Source organism: Oncorhynchus tshawytscha, linkage group LG02 (genome assembly GCF_018296145.1).
Source record: "Oncorhynchus tshawytscha isolate Ot180627B linkage group LG02, Otsh_v2.0, whole genome shotgun sequence".
In the NCBI taxonomy this organism is placed as follows: Eukaryota; Metazoa; Chordata; class Actinopteri; order Salmoniformes; family Salmonidae; genus Oncorhynchus; species Oncorhynchus tshawytscha.
Window position 1 is genome coordinate 51,868,037 of NC_056430.1, and position 19,726 is coordinate 51,887,762.

Below are 19,726 nucleotides of genomic sequence, written 5' to 3' on the forward strand. Positions count from 1 at the left end.
AGCTATACCACTGCTGTGGTTGCCAGGTATTGTGGGAGTCAACTGCGGGTTGCCAGTTAATATGGGGTTTTGACATTGACGAAGGGGCCGCATCAAGCCACAGAGGTTGACCGGGTCAGGAAAGACTAAGGGGGGTCGTGGACGGGGTGAGGGGTGTGCACATTCAGCAGGAGCGTACAGTGGGTGGTAGGGAGGTGGAGGACGAACGTAAATAACGATAAACTACTCCCCAAGAGGCAGACCATGACTCAGCAGCTTTGCCTGAATGTCCCTTGGGATAGATACTGTAGGTAGGTGTACTGTACACAGCCTAATAAGGAGTATAACAGACACATTCTGGATTTCAATCTGGATTTGGAGGTAAAGACTACTGTGGAATAGTGAAGTCCCCAGGTGGATTGTTGAATACCTAAATTGAAAAAGCAAATGATACAGCATCTTCTTACCCAATTAGGGGGAGTTGTTGTCTCTGACAATGTTTACCTTGGTTACCAGTATTCATGTAGAATATGTGAATAAAAATTCCTCCGGCATCAGTTTTGCTGGAGATTGACTGTGCAAAAAAAACAGTCAGTTATTTAGCTAACTATTCCCTGTATAGTGCACTTGCTCTGGTCAAAAGTAGTGCACTATATAGGGGATAGAGACGGTATATTTGAGACACAGACTGTATATCTTCTAGTATTTCTCGCCAAACTCCGCTACAGAAAGCATTGCCATGCTTTTAAGTACAGCTAGAGAGTATGTTATGCATTATAAACTGGGTGGTTCGGTCCCTGCTGATTGGCTGAAAGCTGTGGTATATCAGACCATGTACCATGTGACAAAACATTTGGTAACCAGTTTATAATAGCAATAAGGCACCTTGGGGGTTTGTGATATATGGCTAATATTCCATGGCTAAGGGCTGTGTCCTAGCACTCTGTGTTGCATCGTGCCTAAGAACAGCCATTAGACTTGGTATATTGGCCATTTACCAGACCCCCTCGGGCCTTATTGCTTAAATATAAGCCACTAAAATTGCAGCTAAAGATGAAAATATTTAAATCATACCAATTTAGCTTTGTTCAAATCTTACCTTTGACAGTACCTGCTCAATGTCATTTTGTGCAGCCTCTCTGTCTCTCATCATCTATATTAATCTACAAACACTGTCACATTCTGTCTGTCACATTCCTACCAGCTATGTTGTATGGCCTTAATGGTAACACTTTACTTTGAGCATACAGTATTAATGCATTGAGCACGAGGCCTTATAATGCTTTATAAATAACTGTGTGGTAAAATATGCTACGTCTTTCTATTTGGCGATATTCCAACTGGCTCAGAATTAATGATAAAAAAAGGAATGTAGTTATTTGAAGGTTACCTGCATAGTTAGCCACCCCCCGCTCACACCAATTCTAGGCGTTATGAGCTGCTGTGAGTGTGAATTAACACTCTTGAGCTGCATAGGGCTGTGTGTGAAGGCCGCGGGGACCACTTAAAAACCATAGAGAAGAGAAACATGCGTTAGGGGCGTTGTTTGGAGGACAAAGTCGTGTTGTTTAGATACATTGCAGTTATGGTGTCAGCTCACATTTCACTTTACATTATGGTCCTAAAGACAAGGTAAAGTGCCATCAGAAAATATTCACACAAGGGTTGAATGGAGGGAACCCGGTTTCCGAGATCCCCCGGGATTTACCGCTCAAAAACAAACCCTTTTAGCCGGATAAATAACTGTGAAAAACTGGTTAATTATAATAAATTATTTATATGAACAGCATTGCGTGAAATGTAACTGTTAAATTACATGCAATGTCTAAATCTGGCTTCTCTACGGCCTATGCATGATGAATCAATGTGCAAGGGTGGGGACATCCATCTCTGTATGGAGCACTGTTCACAATGCATGTAGACCTACAGTATCATCTCATCATGTTAACTTTTTTTCTTGTGATAGCCTATGCTACAGTAATATAAAGACCACATTTGAGTGTAATTTATCCATCTCCATCTGGCTTTCAGGGGTCACCTTGTTTTTTTAATTGCAAAGATTATATATATTTTTTATAATAGCTGCAGAGTTTTAAAACAGCCTATCGTTGCTTTAAATCAGTAAATCTGTCAACTCCATTCAAATTGCATCCAAAATAGATACTCCTGTTCAAGATTGATTATATATAGATGTTCTAGCCTACCTACATTCAATGCAGTATTAGCCTTATATTTGTCTAATTCATGATGGGTTTATGCATAATAGGCTTCTAACTTATTGCCTTTGACTCTCCGCTGGCCTAACCTTAAAAAATGCTCCTTAGCTCTTGGAGTTCCAGGCAGAAAAAGATAGACTAGAATAACTTGCTGGACATAATTGTTTTAAGCATGTCTTATACCAATAGACCAGTGGTTCCCTAACTTTGTATAATCTGCGTACCCCCCTCTAGCACCAGGGTCCGTGCACTCTCAAATGTTGTTTTTTGTCATCATTGTAAGCCTGCCAAACACACACTATACGATATATTTATTAAACTTAAGAATGAGTGTGAGTTTTTGTCACAACCCGGCTCGTGGGAAGTGACAAAGAGGTCTTATAGGACCAGGGCACAAATAATTATTTAACCATCTTACATATAACACCTTATTTGTTCATCTAAAATTGTGAATAACTCACCACAGGTTAATGAGAAGGGTGTTTTGGAAAGGATGCACATATCTCTGCAATGTTGGGTTGTATTGGAGTGAGTCTTAAATCATTTTCCACACACAGTCTGTGCCTGTATTTAGTTTTCATGCTAGTGAGGGCCGAGACTCCACTCTCACATAAACTCAGCCAAAAAATAAATTGACCTTTTTTCAGGACCCTGTCTTTCAAAGATCATTCATAAAAACTTCACAGATCTTCAATTAATGAACATGCACCTGTGGAATGGTCATTAAGACACTAACAGCTTACAGACGGGTGGCAATTAAGGTCACAGTTATGAAAACGTAGGACACTAAAGAGGCCTTTCTACTGATTCTGATAAACACCCCCAAAAAAAGATGGAGATTTGCGTGAACGTGCCTTAGGCATGCTGCAAGGAGGCATGAGAACTGCAGATGTGGCCAGGGCAATAAATTGCAATGTCCATACTGTGAGACACCTAAGACAGTGCTACAGGGAGACAGGACAGACAGCTGATCATCCTCACAGTGGCAGACCACGTGTAACACCACCTGCACAGGATCGGTACATCCGAACCTCACACCTGCGTGACATCAGTGCTCATCAGTGCTCAGAATGTCCGCAATAGGCAGAGAGGGGCAGGACTGAGGGCCTTTAGGCCTGTTGTAAGGCTGGTCCTCACCAGACATCACCGGCAACAACGTCGCCTATGGGCACAAACTCACCGTCACTGGGCCAGACAGGAATGGCAAAAAGTGCTCTTCACTGACGAGTCGCGGGTTTTGTCTCACCAGGGGTGATGGTTGGATTTGCATTTATTGTCGAAGGAATGAGCGTTACACCGAGGCCTGTACTCTGGAGCAGGATCGATTGGAGGTGGAGGGTCAGTCATGGTCTGGGGAAGTGTGTCACAGCATCATTGGACTGAGCTTGTTGTCATTGCAGGCAATCTCAATGATGTGCGTTACAGGGAAGACATCCTCCTCCCTCATTGTGGTACCCTTCCTGCAGGCTCATCCTGACATGACCCTCCAGCATGACAATGCCACCAGCCATAATGCTCGTTCTGTGTGTGATTTCCTGAAAGGCAGGAATGTCAGTGTTCTGCCATGGCCGCGAAGAGCCCGGATCTCAATCCCATTGAGCACGTCTGGGACATGTTGGATCGGCGAGTGAGGGCTAGGGCCATTCACCCCTGGAAATGTCCAATAACTTGCAGGTGCCTTGGTGGAAGAGTGGGGTAACATCTCACAGGAAGACCTGGCAAAGCTGGTGCAGTCCATGAGGAGGAGATGCACTGCAGTACTTAATCCAGTTGATGGCCACACCAGATACTGACTTTTACTTTTGACCCCGCCCCCCCCTTTGTTCGGGGACACATTATTCAATTTCTGTGAGTCACATGTCTGTGGAACTTGTTCAGTTTGTCTCAGTTGACAAATCTTGTTATGTTCATACAAATGTTTACACGTGAAGTTTTCTGAAAATAAACGCAGTTGACAGTGTGAGGACGTTTCTTTTTTTGCTTAGTTTAGGTACGTGGTTGCAAAGGGCTTCAGTGTCTTAACACCCCGATTTGCCAAGGCAAGAAACTCTGAGCACAGCCCTGTCCAAAATCTGCAGTGGCTTCTGATTAAATACAATTTTCACCGAACCACAGGTTGCAATTTTGATGAGGCTCTCTTGTTCAGATATCGGTAAGTGGACTGAAGGCAGGGCATGAAACGGATAGCGAATCCAGTTGTTCGTGTCGTCCCTTTTTGGAAAGTACCTGTGTAATTGCGCACCCAGCTCACTCAGTTGCTTCGCTATATCACATTTGACATTGTCCATAAGCTTGAGTTCATTTGCGCACAAAAAAATCATGCAATGATGTAACGACCTGTGGGTTGTCCTTGTTAATACAGACAGAAAAGTGCTCCAACTTCTTAATCATAGCCTCAATTTTGTCCCGCACATTGGATATAGTTGCAGAGAGTCCCTGTAATCCTAGATTCAGATCATTCAGGCGAGAAAAAACATCACCCAGATAGGCCAGTCGTGTGAGAAACTTGTCATCATGCAAGCGGTCAGATAAGTGAAAATTATGGTCAGTAAAAAAAACTTTAAGCTTGTCTCTCATTTCAAAAAGCGTGTCAATACCTTGCCCCTTGATAACTAGCGCACTTCTGTATGTTGTAAAAGCGATACGTGGTCACTGCCCATATCATTGCATAATGCAGAAAATACACAAGAGTTCAGGGGCCTTGCTTTAACAAAGTTAACCATTTTCGCTGTCGTGTCCAAAACATGTTTCAAGCTGTCAGGCATTCCCTTGGCAGCAAGAGCCTCTCGGTGGATGTTGCAGCATACCCAATTGGCGTCGGGAGCAACTGCTTGCACGCGCGTTACCACTCCACTACGTCTCCCTGTCATGGCTTTTGCGCCATCAGTACAGATACCAACACATCTTGACCACCAAAGTCCATTTTCCTGTTGTCCTGGTTTCCAGTGGTTTGCAGAAGAGGATGTCTTCCTTAATTGACCCCCCCATAAATGTAACGGACATATACCAGGAGCTGTGCCAGGCCCGCCACGTCTGTTGACTCATCCAGCTGAAGCAGTAATTGTTTCAAAACATCTCCTGTCATGTGGGGCGGCAGGGTAGCCTAGTGGTTAGAGCGTTGGACTCGTAACCGGAAGGTTGCAAGTTCAAACCCCCAAGCTGACAAGGTACAAATCTGTCGTTCTGCCCCTGAAGAGGCAGTTAACCCACTGTTCCTAGGCTGTCATTGAAAATAAGAATTTGTTCTTAACTGACTTGCCTGGTTAAATAAAAAAAAATGTCACTGATGTGTAGTGAAAGTGTTTGATGAAGATATTGTCTGTGTAGTTTTTTTTTGGCCATTTCCCAGCCATATCTGCGGCAGCAGGAAGAATTAAGTCCTTCACAATGTATGGGGCTTGCGTGTCCAAGCCACTCGGTAGCTCACCATATAAGACGCTTCTAGCCCCTTCTTATTAATGGAATCTGTTGCTTTTATACATGTCTATTGAATAGACTTTTCAAATAACATTTTATTTGTCACATTGACCGAATACAACAGCTGTAGACCTCACCGTGAAATGCTTACTTACAAGCCTGTAACCAACAATGCAGATCAAGAAATGGAGTTAAGAAAATATTTTGTAAATAAACTAAAGTAAAAAATAATAAAAAGTAAACACAATAAAAAAAACAAAATTGAGGCTTTATACAGGGGGTACCGGTACATGTGCGGGGGTACAGGTTAGTAAAGGTCATTTGTACATGTAGGTAGGGGTAAAGTGATAATAAACAGCGAGTAGTTGGGGAGCGGGGTCAATGTAAATGGTCCTGATGGCCATTTGATTAATTGTACGCATTACCCTCTGTAGCGCCTTACGGTCGGATGCCGGTGATGCAACCGGATGCTCTCGATGGTGCAGCAGTATAACTTTTTGAGGATCTGGGGAACCATTTAAAATATTTTCAGTCTCCTGAGGGGAAAAGAGGTTGTGGTGTCCTCTTCACGACTCTCTTGGTGTGTTTGGACCATGATAGTTTGTTGGTGATGTGGACACTAAGGAACTTGAAACTCTCACTCTTTTTGGAACCCTTCCCCAGATCTGTGCCTCGACACAATCCTGTCTCGGAGCTCGACAGACAATTCCTTCGACCTTATGGCTTAGTTTTTTTCTGACATGTACTGTCAACTGTGGGACCTTATATAGACAGGTGTGTTTACCACAGAATGACTCCAATCAAGTTGTAGAAACATCTGAATGATAATCAATGGAAACAGGATACACCCTCATAGCAAAATGTCTGAATACTTATGTAAATAAAGTTTCTGTTTTGAATTTTCAATACATTTGCAAAAATGTCTAAAAACCTGTTTTCATTTTGTCACGATAGGGTAGTGTGTAGATTGATGAGGAAAAAACATCATTTAATCAATTTTAGAATAAGACTGCTCCTGAGTGGCGCGGCGGTCTAAGGAACTGCATCTCAGTGCTAGACGTCACTACAGACCCTGGTTCGATTCCGGACTGTATCACAACCAGCTGTGATCGGAAGTCCCATAGGGCGGCGCACAATTGGCCCAGCGTTGTCCGGGTTAGGGGAAGGTTTGGCCGTCATTGTAAAAAAAACAATGTTCTTAACTGACTTGCCTAGTTAAATAAAGGTTAAATAAAAAATGTTTGAAGTAACAAACTGTTAGTCAAGGGGTCTGAATACTTTCCGAAAGCACTTTAGCCATGTTATTTTTACTCGTTTTTATTAATTGTGTATTTATTCCTCATCTCACTATTTCTAATTTGTATTTCTAACTTGAAGTGTTGTAAAAGGACCAAAAGTAAGCATTTCAATGTTGTTTACAAAGCATGACCAATACAACTTGATTCTCTGCTGCCCCCCACTGGCTCCAGTCACACAAAGATAGATTGTTGCCTCAGGGGTAACGTTTCCCCTAGGATCAGCTTTTCTCTTGCATTACTAACCTTAATCCTTAGTGGGAAAATGCAAAACTGACCCAGGATCAAGATCAGGACACTCTCACCCTAGTTTTTGCATACGGTTTTATAATTCCTATCTTTATTTGGAATGGGAGATTAACATAAATTCCAACTGGCCTACGCTTTTATTGGCCTATTCATATGAGAACATATAGCCCCATGTGACTATGTATAACAATTACTATAATTCTACTGTAATTACATTTTTTATGGGCGTGACTACCACTAAGTCTGAATAGGGCAGTTCAGGTGAAACACAATTATTCGTTTTGGAAAGGTAAAAAATGTGTTTAAGCTTGGTCGGTCAACTCTCAGGCTGAGGCCACACAGAAAGGTATGAAATAACATGAGTTCATCATTGTCTGTTTTCTGCTCATCTAAAGTTTGATCATACATAAAAAGTGATAGAAACAGACTACTTTGACTACAACTGTGTAAGAAGAGAACCACACAGCATAAAAAGTTAATTAAAATCTTTATTCGTTACATTGTGTTACATTCAATATCCAATGTGTTTCTTATGGACACATAATAAAACGGCATAAATACAAACAAGCCGTTTTTGTGCCTTTCGTAATGGAGGGACAGACGACTGAAATGTACTTCACACGCTCAGTATGTACATATCTTCCAACTTTATTCAAGTTGATACCTTCAATATTTACAGAACAAATTAGACGTTTACGAAGAACGGGACAAAATCTAGTTCCGTTCCATGTGGCTCCATCGAGTTGGTAGAATATTTGCAGAGCACAATAGCTGGCTAGAGTATCGATTAATTTGATAATTTATATTAATTGAAGCCATTTGATCAGCAATAGAGTGGACATTCCAGATTTTAAAAACTTGACACTAGGAAATTGACACCAGAATTTATGCCTTATGGGACATTTTACTAGCCTTGTCGCAGATCTGTTTGTGCTGGAAAGCACAAATTCTTATGTTGGAATTAATACAGCACAAACAGATCTGGGACTGGGCTAACATTTTACTGAATTTACATTTTTGTATTTTTTCCCCCTCTTGATCCTCATAAAAACACAGGACAAAAAGCAAATAACCTAAAAAAATGACTAATATTATTCTGGGGGAAAAACATAACTCAGTAAGTCTTTAAATTGGTCAGTCTGTAGTACAATTGAGCTTTTCCTTTAACAGTAAAGAACATGTAAATCTTTTCAAATTAAATGTAACACAATCAGTGATCTATGGAACGAAAGTGGAGGAAATCTTATTTTCAGAAGATCCAAATGTCACAGTGGATCACCACAAATATCATGCAAAAGACTAGTTATTTTACATATAATAAAAAAAGATTTATACTGAACAAAAATCTAAACGCAACATGTAAAGTTGCAGGAATGTCCACCAGAACTTTTACCAGAGAATTGAATGTTAATTTCTCTACCATAAGCCGCTTCCAACCTTGTTTTAGAGAATTATTACGTCCAACCGGCCTCACAACCACAGACCACGTGTAACCACACCAGACCAGGATCTGGGCTGCACAAACTCTCAGATACCATCTCAGGGAAGCTGAACTGCATTGCGTGCTCGTTGTCCTCACCAGGGTCTTGACCCGACTTTAATTCGGCATCGTAAACGACTTCAGTGGGCAAATGCTCACCTTCGATGGCCACTGGCACGCTGGAGAAGTGTACTTTTCACAGATTAATCCCGGTTACTTTACCGGGCAGATGGCAAACAGCATGTATGGCGTTGTGTGGGAGAGTGGTTTGCTGATGTCAACGTTGTGAACAGAGTGACCCCTGGCGGCGGTGGGGTCATGGTATGGGCAGGGATAAGCTACAGACAATGAACACAATGCATTTTATCAATGGCAATTTGAATGCACAGAGGTACTACTGTGAAGAGATACTGAGGCCCATTGTTGTGCCATTCATATTTCAGAATGATGATGCACGGCCCCATGTCGCAAGGATCTGTACACAATCTAAAAACATTTCCAGTTCGTCCATGGCCTGCACTCACCCGACATATCACCCATTGAGCATGTTTGGGATGCCCTGGATCAACGTGTATGACAGCGTGTTCCAGTTCCCACCAATATCCAGCAACTTCCATTGAAGAGTAGAACAACATTCCACAGGCCACAATCAACAGCCTGATCAAATCTATGCAAAGGAGTTGTGTTGCACGATGCAAATGGTGGTCACACCAGATATTGACTGGTTTTCTGATCCATACCCTATTTACTTAGGTATTCAGACCCTTTGCTATGAGACTCAATTGAGCTCCGGTGCATCCTGTTTCCATTGATCATCCTTGATGTTTCTACAATTTGATTGGAGTCCACATGTGGTTAATTCAATTGATTGACCTTGATTTGGAAAAGGCACACACCTGTCTATATAAGGTCCTACAGTTGACAGTGCATGTCAGAGCAAAAACTAAGTCATGAGGTCGAAGGAATTGTTGGTAGAGCTCCAAGACAGGATTGTGTCGAGGCACAGATCTGGAGAAGAGTACCAAAACATTTCTGCTGCATTGAAGGTCCCCAAGAACACAGTGGCCTTCATCTTTCTTCAATGGAAGACGTTTGTTACCACCAAGACTCTTCCTAGAGCTGGCCGCACGGTCAAACTGAGCAATCGGGGGAGAAGGGCCTTGGTCAGGGAGGTGACCAATGGTCACTCTGACAGAGCTCCAGAGTTCCTCTGTGGAGATGGTAGAACCATCAGACGGAAGCCACTCCTCAGAAAAAGGAACATGACAGCCCGCTTGGAGTTTGCCAAAAGGTACCTAACAAGATTCTCTGGTCTGATAAAACCACGATTGCACTCTTTGGCCGGAATGAGGCCTGGCACCATCCCTACGGTGAAGCATGGTGGTGACAGCATCATGCTGTGGGCTGTTTTTCAATGGCAGGGACTGGGAGACTAGTCTGGATTGAGGGAAGGATGAACGGAGCAAAGTACAGAGATCCTTGATGAAAACCTGCTCCAGAGCACTCAGGACCTCAAACTGGGGTGAACGTTCACCTTCAAACAGGACAAGAACCCTAAGCCCACAGCCAAGACAACACAGGAGTGGCTTCGGGACAAGTCTCTGAATGTACTTGAGTGGCCCAGCCAGAGCCCAGACTTGAACCCGATCGAACATCTCTGGAGAGACCTGAAAATAGCTGTGAAGCAATGCTCCCCATTCAACCTGAAAGAGCTTGAGAGGAGTTGCAGAGAAGAATGGGAGAAACTCCCCCAAAACAGGTGTGCCAAGCTTGTAGAGTCATACCCAAGAAGACTCATGGCTACAAAAACACTGTTATTGCTTTGTCAATATGGGGTATTGTGTGTAGATTAATGAGGGAAAAACGATTTAATCCATTGTAGGAGAAGGCTGTAACGTAACAAAATATGGAAAAAGTCAAGGGGTCTGAATGCACTGTATATGTGACCAACAGCTGCATATCTGTATTCCCAGTCATGTGAAATCCATAGATTAGGGCCTAATGAATGTATTTCAATTAACTGATTTTCTTATATGAACTGTAACTAAGTAATATCTTAAAATTGTTGCATGTTGAGTTTATATTTTTGTTCAATGTATAAAATCTGTGTCTAAGACAGATCCAGTGGCATACACAGTAGTGAACAGGGCCGTCAGTTGCATCCGTCCAACCCTTAACAGAACATTGCAAAAATAACTTGATAAAACTGATGTTTCAGCCCTTAATAGCGATAAGTTATGTTGTCTCGAAGTCGAACACAAATAAAGACACTAAAAAAGATGAGTACAACCTCTGCAGCTACACATTAGTGACTTAATGCTCTGAATTTGGTTCTAGGCTGGACATATTGGCATGGAAATATTATAGACATAAAATGGCGGCATGTATCAGCTTCTGAAGTATCACATCTGGAATGGGATGTTAAACACAGTGCTCATGACAAATCATTTTTTTCAATCAACCAAGATCATCATATTTCCAACTGTAAATAACAAACAATCAACTGAAACTCACCTTTTATATCACCAATCAAAATGTATTTTATATGTATACATATTTTGCATTTTTATCTGACACGGGAAGAAACAAACCTATAAAGGATTTCATTTTCAAATCCATACCAAAAAAAAGTATAATCCATCAGTGATTTTGACTTCCTGAAGTTCCATATCGAGACTACCATCAGCTTCAGTGAATGTGTAATGCCACACGTTTTAGAGTGCACTAAAAGCCCAAAACAAGGTCAGTTTGTTAGTCTCGAAAACCCGACCCGTGGCGACACAGTGACTAGGGTCTGTTTTTAAATTACGGAATATTTTGGGATAGAATAACTACTGTACGTCACTGCTTACGTCGATAAGTAAAATAAACCATATCTGGGGACTCTCCCAAAAAATGACGAGACAGACATGCCAGAACATTGCAATTCAAAACCAGTTGGCAGGCAACACCTTTGCAGGGGTTTCAATTAAGGTAGTTGATGCAAACTAGCCACTTGCGAAATGCACTCATTAAAAATGACCTCTGTGATCTTCATCTTGCTAGCTACTATTTTGTATTTTATTCAAGCAGATAAAGTAGTGGCGTAGGCAGTGGTGTATTTTCTCTATGCCAAAAAAAGTCCATTATTGAAACCAGACTCTAGTCACAGTTGGTTGGGAGTGCATTGAGTACATTACCATGGTCGCATTCATTAGGGCACAGTAGCAAAATGGTTTGCAATGGAAAAACATACAAGTTCCGCTAGTCTCTCCCTATTTTAGTATATATATTTTTTTCATTTTCGTGCCTAAAGAAAACAACCCAGATACCGATGAATATAAAAGGCTCAAACTACCTGAGATTTAAAGTAAAAGCAGAACTATACATTTTAGCTAACTGGTACAATTATGTTTGTGGGAAGAGAGAACCAAAAGTTAAAAATGACAATTTACTGAAGTGAGATTTGAGTTTTGTAAATATTAGTTTTTGTAGTGTCGTTGTTTCGTCAATGAAAAAGTTGGATGTTTTGACCTCTCTTTTCCATTCCATACCAACATAATAAACAAAAAAACTGTTAAATATGGGAAATGGACAGACTGATGCATTTCATAGAAAAGCAAACAGAAGAATCGGACTTGAAAAACCACAGTGAGAAGGCTGTGGGAACTAGTCACAGCCACAGAGTGGAAGCCATTTTGAATTGAGCGCCGACAGCAATCACTTTGCCACGTGCCGTGTCACAAGTTTATAGTCAGTTGTTTAAGCATATACCCTCTCCTCACAGCTAAAGGTGCTTCCTTTGCCCAAGCCTGACGCCTCGCAGCCAGGTGATGTTAGTACCACAACCAGACCCCATCAAAGAGTCCTACAAGGCTTGGGTAGAACTAGAGTAAGTTGCAGATGAGCAGTGTTGCAGCGCGGGGTGGGGAAAAACTAAATTGTCGACTTGGAACGTGGCCACCAAGTGCTGATAATATAAATAACAAAGTAAAGAAGAAGATAAACATTTTATAAATATAAAGAATCTTTGCAGTCCTTGTGGGGAGGGAGGTGAAAGTTCAAAGTTCATCGGGGGTGGGGTCACGGTCGAGGCTGCTCACGCTGACCTCCTGGAAGAGCGCGGTATAGAACTCGGGCTCCAGCTGCTTGTTGCGGTAGCGGTTCACCACCTCGGCGATCTTCTGTTTCCGACGCACGTGTGGAGGGTTGTACGAGTCACTCTCCAGCCGCTTCCGCCGGCACGCGTTGATCACCGTCTGCCTTACCAGGAACCCTGAGACAGAGGTGGGAGGGAGGGATGAGAGTGAGAGGTGGGAGGGGGGGGAGGGATGAGAGTGAGAGGTGGGAGGGAGGAAAAGAGTGAGAGGAGGGAGGAGGGAGGGAGGGAGGGAGGGAGGGAGGGGGGGGCAGAGAGGAGGGAGGGAGGGAGGGGGTGAGGGGAGGGAGAGTTAGTGAGAGGGGTGAGGGAGAGAGTGAGTGAGGGGGAGGGAGAGTTAGTGAGAGGGGTGAGTGAGAGAGTGAGTGAGTGAGTGAGAGGGGGAGGGAGAGAGTGAGTGAGTGAGAGGGGGAGGGAGAGAGTGAGTGAGTGAGAGGGGGAGGGAGAGAGTGAGAAGCAAGGGAGAGAGTGGGAGGGAGAGAGTGGGAGAAAGGTACACACACCGTTGATTGTGGCGCTTGCAGAGCCAGGATAGTGGGTTGGTTTCCCGGGACTACCCATATATATGCACACATGACTAAGTCACTTTGGATAAAAGCGTCTGCTAAACAGCATATATTATTACAGTCTGCCTCACCAGGAACTCAGAGCGAGAGAAAAGAGGTAATAGAAGAGAGGGAGAGAGATGACCGATGGCTCAGCACCGACTTGGAGAGAGACGTGGTGGAGCTAGGCCTGATGCTAGGCATCTGCATCTGGGATGACTCACACCCACATTTGGCATGTGTGAAGAAGAGAAGCGGGACTGGGGTCTCTAAGATCACCGCCTGGTAGCAATCTCACTCTCTCTGGCATAACTCATGTATATTCTTCAACAGTGATACTGTATGTCAGACATCATAGTTGAAGAGTGCAGCATCTCTTGCAGACACTGGCAATTTGTTCTCGCACGCACACACACAGTTGTACTAGTCAAAAGTCACCGTGATAGCTCACACACACCTTTCACCCTTCCCCTACCCGTACCTTTACACACACCCCCTGCCCCAAAACAACTCCTCACCCCCAACCTCTCTCACCTAGTGACCTCCTGCTGACTACCATGCCGTCCACCAGGGGGACGACCATGCTGAACTTTCCCAGGGCCCCATGCAGGCGGATCCGGAACAGGCCCGTCTTCAGAGGGTGGATGAAGATCACCTGCACATCCTGACCGGACGTCGTGAGTCTGAGGAAGGGGGGGTGAAGGAGGAAGAGGGTTGGACAGGCATAGTGAGGTAGAAATTAATTTGCCTCTCTTGTAACGCCTCTATGCACACTCAATGGACGCCACTTACACATATTACACTGACACTCCAATACACACACTTTCACATACACTGCTGCTACTATGTTTATTATCGATCCTGATTGGCTAGTCACTTTTATACCAACATACATGTACATATCACCTCAATTACCTCGTACCCCTTCACCTTGACTCAGTACCGGTAGGTACTCCTAGTATATAGTCTCGTTATTGTTATTTTATTGTGTTACTATTTCCATTTTTGCTAAAGTGTCTTACTTTTTAACTCTGCATTGTTGGGAAAGTGCTCATAAGCAAGCATTTCACAGTAAAGTCTACCCCTGTTGTATTCGACACATATGACATAAAATTAATTTGAGAAATAGGGAGAGGCAGATAGGAAGACGAGGGAGAGAAGAAAGGTGGAGCAGAGCAGATATGAGACACTGTCCCCGCCGCAGAGGCGCTATGAGCACCTCTTACCATCCTGCCTTCTGTGGTCAGCCACCATCCACATTAGCTAGGCTTTGGTTCTGTACGGCCTCTAGTTCGACCCCTTGCGCATGTCTCCTGTTCTATATGCTGACCTGGCAAGGTCCCCTGACCTACACTGCCCTGTCTCTGCAACATAAACACTAGTACTCGTCTGACCCCGTTGGTCCCCCCGCCACCATGCTGAGCCCACATCACGACACCTTGCACTGACTGGTCTTGGTGGTGGTATATACTTGGCATCTACCTAGCATGTCAGAAGAGGATACGTATATTTCTAGGTGTTTTGTCCTTATCATTGTCACCCTCGCTTGCTAAAAATAAATTCTGAACACTTCGTGAATATGAATAAGTAAAAGACAATTTTGTTTGACTGATTGATTGAGAATCCCTCAAATCTGCAATGTTCCATAATTGTTGTAGCAACTGCTTTCTCAGTTCAATTCTCTATCGACTCAACTCTTAAGTATGTCTGAAAAAGTTTCTAGCTGTCAAATCCTTGACGATCCAATGGTCCCTCCCTTGACCTTCTTTTCCAATGAGATTTGAGAGGGAGGCGAGGAACAGAAGGAGGAGGAAGCAAGGACTTCACAGCTGGAAAAAATGTCAGACATAGTCTCTGTGTTGAGTAGTGATGGATGGGAGCCTGTAGTACCTTGTTGAGGTGCTACTGTTGGCCGTGGTTTCCACTCCAGTGCTCGTCTCTACCAGCAGGTCAGCCAGGGGAAAGTTCTCTACAATACAAGAATTCAACATACACTGCGGTTAAAACTTATTAGGTGCACAAAATCTATTAAGATGAACTGAAGTCAGTAATTACCAGAAATAAGTACATTCTTCTATCAAATACTTCTCAATAAAATATCTAAAATAGTTCTATAGAATAGACTCATCAACTGTAATCCAATAATTTTTATAAAGAACCAAAATGGCTGCCAATAGAGGTCAGTTTCAGCGGGACGCAGGAGGTTAGCCTACCGATATCATCGTAGCGCTCCACCCAGACCACCAGTACTTTGGTCTCTGGTCCCATTGGAGGGATGGTCCTGCCGGGAGGCATCTTCTTAGACTTCACCGTAGGACTCTGAGGGACAGACGAGCCCTTGTTAGAAAAAAATAGCAAAACGCACACCCCTAATTGACTTAAAAAATTTGAGGGGAAAAAAAAAATATCCCAAATATATTTAAGCAATAAGGGGGTGTTATGTTCTTATGCACAACGCAATGCGGAGTGCCTGGATACAGCCCTTAGCCGTGGTATATTGGCCATATACCACAAACCCTCAAGGTGCCTTATTACTATTATAAATTAATTTGAATTGTAAAATTAAATGTTCTCACACACCTGTGGTATACGGTGTGATATACCACAGCTTTCAGCCAATCAGCATTTAGGGCTCTAAATACGCAGTTTATAATAACCGATCTATAACTACGCTTTAATCAGCGATGCTTTAGGCTAGAAACAAGCAAATAAAATCACATTTTATTTGTCACATACACATGGTTAGCAGATGTTATTGCGAGTGTAGCGAAATGCTTGTGCATCTAGTTACGCCAGTGCAGCAATTTTTTATATTGGATAAAAGTAGAGACTCAGAGCTACAAAATGGTATATCATACACAGCATTTTTGAGGAACAATGGGAAAGTAAGTATACTTTGAAAGGTGATACACTTGTAAAGTCACTTTTGAGAAGAGGACCTTTGAATGTTTTGGTACCTACTAGAGAGCTCTCCTTTGTCTACACCCATTGTTCACACCCTCTTAAGCCAGCCCCACCCATCTCTTTAAGATTTCACATGAGGTCATGTGCAAAACAGTGAGTAATGTAGTAAAAATGAAGACAGTGGTAGTAGCCTACAATAAGGAAAAATTCCAAGTAAAACAGAAAGTGTCCAGATAAAAATATTTTATAAATATTAGATGACAGTTACCCAGATACACTTGTCTAAATTGATGAGTCATGTAAAAGAAATGCTACAACCCCCAGCCAGATCCAGTGGTGGAAAAAGTACAAAATTGCTTGAGTAAAAGTGAGCCATTTAAAATTCCTTAGATTAAAACAGATGGCACAATTATATTTTTTTTACTATATATTTTTTTTTATTGACGGATAGCCAGGAGCACAATGTACTTAAGTATCAAAAGTAAAAAATATAAACCATTTCAAGTTCCTTAAATTAAGCAAACCAGACGGCACAATTATTTTTTTGATGGATAGCCAGGGGCACACTCCAACACTCAGACAAAATTTACAAGCAAAGCATTTGTGTTTAATGAGTCCGCCAGATCAGAGGCAGTAGTGATGACCAGGGATGTTCTCTTGATAAGTTTGAATTGGACCATTTTCCTGTCAAAATGCAACAAGTAGTTTTGGGAGTCAAGGAAAATGTATGGAGTTAAAAGTAAATTTTTTTCTTTACGAATATAGTAAATATAAATAAAGTATATAATATAGTAAATATAAAAGTATATAATATAGTAAATATAAATAAAGTAATGAACAGATACCACAAAAATTACTTAAATAAAAATACTTCAAAGTACTACTTAAGTACTTTACACCACTGCCCAAATGCCTTCACACCAGAACATTTGCATATACTGTTACACGTGCACTTATCACAGTATTGCACATATGTTTATTTATTTTGCACATGTACAGTACATAAACAGATGCATGCGCCATGTATTTATGTGCTGGACACTTGATACGGTCACATGATATTGTTGTGGTATGTCACAAAATCATGTTACGACCACACATAAATATTAATTTTATATGTATCAATATTTTGCTAAGTCTTGCTAAGTGGATGGTCTCTACTGCAGCTGTAAATGGTACAGCCAAATAGTTACTTGCATAGTAGCAATATCAGAAAGTGTCAATATATATCAAATATACAGAATGTGCAAGAACATTATCAATAATGATATCAATGATAGACGAGGTAGTTATATGCATACAATCGGGGGTAAAGTGGCTGAGCAGCAGGATAAACCCCCAAAATTGTTGCAGCAATGTATGCCGTGTGTGTTAGGAGAGTCATTTGAATAGAGGCACTGCAGATAGTGCTGATGACTGGTCCGTCGCAAAACACCCTGATCTTCTCAAAAATATATGTTTGTCTAGCTGTGTCCAGTCCAGGTGGTGCTTGTATAGGCATGCCATCTATGGGATGTCAGAGTTGCTCAGCAGCTAAAACCTGGTCCCAACTGAGTGCGAACGCTCCTTGGCGTGAACAACACCAAGGCTCCAGAGCATCAAAGCTGTAACAACAAATCAAAGACATTACAACCTTGCACAACATCAATTCACCTCCCAAGTTTATATAAGAAGAATAACCTCATACAATGCAATGAAAATATTTTCACCTGAAGTGCTGGTACTGCTTGATCTGTGGCAGTACGGAGTCAGCCATAGCTTTCCACCAGCACCGTATAATCCTCCAGTCCAACCAGCTGTGGGATGTTGACCCCTGTCACAGTGCTGTCCTTCACAACAGCAGCAATCTCAGACAAAGTGTTCACTCTGGTCTTTCTGAATCACTGCTTGATGAGGCCGAAGCACCTGTCGTGTGGCCTGTGATGAGGAAGTGAAGGTCCAGATTGTGGTGGAGCTTGTGCATGGTCCACCAGGCACAATACCAGATCACAAACTTGTTCTTGTTTTGGCCACTGCAGTTATCACAATTCAGGTCCACATTTGTTTTTTCATCTATGTAGTTAGTGAAGAAATGGTGCATGTAGTTGATGACTGCGCTGCCGTCTTTGCTTGCCTGGGCCAGCTCTCTTTTTGATGACTGGCTGGCGGATTAGAGTCAGGCCGGTTCTACTGATTGATGCTGAAAGACAAATTCCAGATACAAATATTTTAGCATAATTATACAATAGATGCGAAATGGCATTCTGCGATAACATCACTACACACAGTTCATACAGGTAATGTTAGCTACTGTAGCTAGCCTGCCATCTAACGTCAGCTGGCTAGCTAACAGCAAGCTTTAACTGGCAATACAAACAGATTGTCATAGTTAGCTAAAGTTAACCAATAGGTTCAATGTTAGATAGTTAGCTAGCTAACATTAGGCCATAACTAGCCATGCGAAATGGCATTCTGAGAAATCACTAACGTTACACACACCTCATACACATAAGCTAATGTTAGATAGCAATCCAGCCACCTAACCTCTGCTAACATTAGCTAGCTAATAACAAGCGGGGGTCATCAAAATCAAATCAAATTTTGTTGGTCACATGCAGATGTTAATGCGAGTGTGGCGAAATACTTGTGCTTCTAGCTCCGACTATGCAGTAAAATCTAACAAGTAATCTAACAAATACACACAAACAAATTGACGCAAATATAACAGGGATGAATAAGAATATGTACATATAAATATATGGATGAGCGATGGCGTTAGCAAGCAAAACAATTAACTATAATACCAATCCATAGAGTAACGTTACTAGCAATACAAACTGATTGCAAGCCAAAGTTAACCAAATAACGTTAGGTTCAATGTTAGTTAACAAGCCAGCCATCGAACTCTAGCTGGCTAGCTAACAGCAAGCTTTAGCTTGCAATGAAAACAACTTTCTGAAAAAAATTGAAATGTATAATCTCTGAAGCTATAGCTAGATTCTTACCTGTATACATGGATGAAAGGTTCAAGGCAGACTGTAACCCCTTTTAAAAGACACCCGGTGTTGTTCCCGTTTAGTTTGACAGCTGGTTTGGCCCATTGTGTTCCGCTGATTTCAAAACATCAAATTGAAGTGGGTCTAGGGTGATAGGTAAGGTGGAGGTGATATGATCCTTGACTAGCCTCTCAAAGCACTTCATGATGCCAGAAGTGAGTGCTACGGGGCGATAGTCATTTAGTTCAATTACCTTTGCCTTCTTGGGTACAGGAACAATGGTGGCCATCTTGACGTATGTGGGGACAGCAGACTGGGATAGGGAGAGATTGAATATGTCCGTAAACACACCAGCCAGCTGGTCTGAGCTTGCTCTGTGGACGTGGATAGGGATGCCGTCTGGGCTGGCAGCCATGCGAGAGTTAACATGTTTAAATCTCTTACTCACGTCGATCATGGAGAAGGAGAGCCCACAGTCCTTGGTAGCGGGCCGTGTCGGTGGCACTGTATTATCCTCAAAGTGGGCAA

At 42.4% G+C, this 19,726-nt stretch overlaps 1 protein-coding gene across 8 annotated transcripts in view; it reads right to left on the reverse strand.

Annotated features, from left to right (window-relative positions):
- Positions 1-11,140: 11,140 nt before the first annotated feature.
- LOC112267286 (ral GTPase-activating protein subunit beta-like) overlaps positions 11,141-19,726 on the reverse strand; it is a 69,255-nt gene continuing 60,669 nt past the window's right edge. For 6 of the 8 annotated variants that reach the window (XM_024445554.2, XM_042300706.1, XM_042300705.1 and 3 more), the window contains exons 27-30: positions 15,533-15,638; positions 15,210-15,288; positions 13,854-14,002; positions 11,141-12,891 (exon numbers count right to left, since the gene is read on the reverse strand). In XM_024445554.2, coding sequence (XP_024301322.2) covers positions 12,677-12,891; positions 13,854-14,002; positions 15,210-15,288; positions 15,533-15,638 — 549 coding nt within the window. In that variant the 3' untranslated portion in view covers positions 11,141-12,676. Of the gene's footprint in view, positions 12,892-13,853; positions 14,003-15,209; positions 15,289-15,532; positions 15,639-16,879; positions 17,828-17,932; positions 18,403-19,207; positions 19,313-19,726 lie in introns of those variants that run through there. The other 2 variants (XR_006079263.1, XR_006079264.1) reach the window with 2 other exon arrangements.